The sequence below is a fragment of the Elaeis guineensis genome, unplaced genomic scaffold (assembly GCF_000442705.2).
Source record: "Elaeis guineensis isolate ETL-2024a unplaced genomic scaffold, EG11 Super_Scaffold_1000024, whole genome shotgun sequence".
Classification (NCBI taxonomy): Eukaryota; Viridiplantae; Streptophyta; class Magnoliopsida; order Arecales; family Arecaceae; genus Elaeis; species Elaeis guineensis.
The window spans coordinates 99,896-102,500 of NW_027332423.1; the positions used below are offsets into that span (position 1 = coordinate 99,896).

The following is a 2,605-nucleotide window of genomic DNA, read 5'->3' on the forward strand; positions in this document are numbered from 1 at the left end:
TTTTACCAAAATCCTGATTTAATAGTATCATTTGGTAGAACAAAAGATTTATGATCTATTGGCGAAAATTTATTATTTTTGGACTTGTATTTTTGAAGTTATGCATGTTTGAAATCCATGAGTCGACTCATAAGTCAACTCATGGCACAATGAGCAGTTTGGCACGCTGAATTTTTGACTTGGCATGGCCTGTGAGTCGACTCATGAGTCGACTCTCAAGGCATGAGTCGACTCATGAGTCGACTCCTGCGGTTTTAGGCCAAAAGTCACAGAAATCTGTTTTCTGGTTGTTGCAACAGAGGTCGACTCATGAGTCGACCCCTGAGGCATGAGTCGACTCATGAGTCGACCCCTGCGACGGGATTTTTCCGCAACGGCTAGTTTTTAACCCATTTTAAGTGCTTTTAATGCTCATTTAATGTGCTCTAACGGCTCTTTTTCTGCCTAGAATATTTTTCTCTATTTCTTAAAGCTATAAAAGGATTCAAAAGGTGGGAAACAAAGAAGAGATTAAGAAGAGAAAGAAAGAGATTGAAAAGAAAAAGAAGAGCATTCAAGAGAGCATTCAAGAGAATTCAAAAGAGAAAGGGTTTCTCAAGCCTATTTTCAGCCCTAATCAAGAGCTCATTTAAAGCCTTCAAGAAGCCAACAATCAAAGCTCACCAACTCCTCAAGCGCTCAATCAATTCTTCATCCACTTTGAGGAAATCCAAAAAGGGGCTTCTTCTCTTGAGTAAAGTGTATTTAAAGTTATATTCGCTCGTTAAAGGGGCTTTTCTTGTACTTATTTGTGCTCTAAATTATTTTACTCATTTTGAGTGATTGTTTTGTTTTGGAGGGGTTCCAAAACAAGAGAAGGTTGATCCGAACCTAGAATCGGAGTGTATTGGGTTGGCTTGTACCCAAAAATAAGTGGTCTAGCTTGGGATAGCTAGTGTCGGAGTTTCTGACATTTGTATTCAGGTTGAATATAAGTATAGTGGATTGGAATTCTCAAGTAGGAGCTTGGAGAGTGGATGTAGGTGCAAGGTTGGCACCGAACCACTATAAATCCTTTTGTTTGTGGTGTGATAATTGCTTCTCTCTAACTCTTCATTATTTCCTTGCATTCTTGCTTTTAGGCAATTAATCTTAAACTAAGGTTATTCTCCTCATTCTTTTAGCAATTGACAAACATTTTTCATAAGTCATTAGTTAAGCTTAAAATTTTTAGAAACTCAATTCACCTCCCCCTCTTGGGTTGCATAGCTGGGCAACATCCTCTCTTTATCGAACTTAAATAGTCCTAAGGACTTCATCATAACAACGGAGTTCATTAGAAGATGAAAGCTTATGATGAAAATGCCAAATATATTTTATTTACTAACAAATCAATTACAATACTTGGTTGCTCAACCGTCAACAGGTTGACGATTGGCTTTTTGGGACACATTTCCCAACAAGCTTTCCCAGGTTGTTGTTTGTGTTGACAAGCCAATATGTCGGCTACCGATGTGAGAGTTAATGTTCAAGATCAATATGTACGTCCTGACTCTCTGATTTTATTGTCATGTTGTCGAGTTATATATTGTCTCGATGTTTATGAATATATAAAAGGTGGTGCTGATGGAGCTTTAGTGCAGGTGATCATAGATAATGGCATTCTCCAGTTGACTCTGTCGAATCCAGATGGGATTGTGATGGGAGTTCGATATAACGGTCTTGATAATCTGATGGAAGTTCTTAATAAAGAAGATAATAGAGGGTAGGTAGCATCATGTTGGGATCATAGTTGCAATAATTTCTTAATCTCCAATTAGTTTTGATGTATTCCTAAACTTGAGATTCTTGTTAGCATGATTTTAGGGATTACATAACCCACTACTCTTTATGTTAAATGGACCTGGTTCCTTACTAGGGATAAGATTAGAATGGAGTATCACTTCTATGATACAATTTGGAGGAATATGGTATTGATATACATGTTATTTGCTCTTGTAAAGATACAAATTTTAAAGAAGTCCCTAACTTTGTCTCCGCTGAGTATTTAGGTATTGGGATCTTGTCTGGAATGCACCTGGAGCCTCCGGAGCATTTGATGTGTGAGTAAATCTCTTCTTTTGCATTTTTTTTATATGTTTGAATTGAATATAAATTTCATAATAGTTTATCATATAAATTGTCTTCCAGTATAAAAGGAACGAATTTTAGAATAATACTTCAAAGTGAAGAGTTGGTGGAAGTTTCATTCACAAGAACATGGGCTCCATCCCTCCAAGGCAAGCTCGTCCCCTTGAAGATAGACAAAAGGTGAATCAAGGTCCTCCCATCCCTTCTCTTATAGTTGAAAAGCTTGTGAGATACTGATAGTTATAGACACTTGTAGATTTGTAGTGCTTCGTGGTAGCTCGGGCTTGTACACATATGCAACCTTCGAACACCTTCAAGGATGGCCTGACTTCGATATTGATGAAATCAGGGTTACATTCAAGCTTAGGAAAGATAAGTAAGTAAACTTCCAATCTCCTCCCTTGTAGTTTCACTTGAATGAAGATTGATTTAGTAAGTGCATATGCGGTCATGTGAATAGATCATGATTTTTAAGCTTAGTAGCTTAATTACAAGC

General features: G+C 37.3%; 1 protein-coding gene across 1 annotated transcript in view; it reads left to right on the forward strand.

Annotated features, from left to right (window-relative positions):
• The first annotated feature begins 1,478 nt into the window (after positions 1–1,478).
• LOC140854512 (uncharacterized) overlaps positions 1,479–2,605 on the forward strand; it is a 1,892-nt gene continuing 765 nt past the window's right edge. The window contains exons 1-5 of the mRNA XM_073250461.1: positions 1,479–1,520; positions 1,623–1,744; positions 2,031–2,081; positions 2,170–2,289; positions 2,366–2,485. Of these exons, the coding sequence (XP_073106562.1) occupies positions 1,479–1,520; positions 1,623–1,744; positions 2,031–2,081; positions 2,170–2,289; positions 2,366–2,485 (455 nt within the window). The remainder of the gene's footprint in view (positions 1,521–1,622; positions 1,745–2,030; positions 2,082–2,169; positions 2,290–2,365; positions 2,486–2,605) is intronic.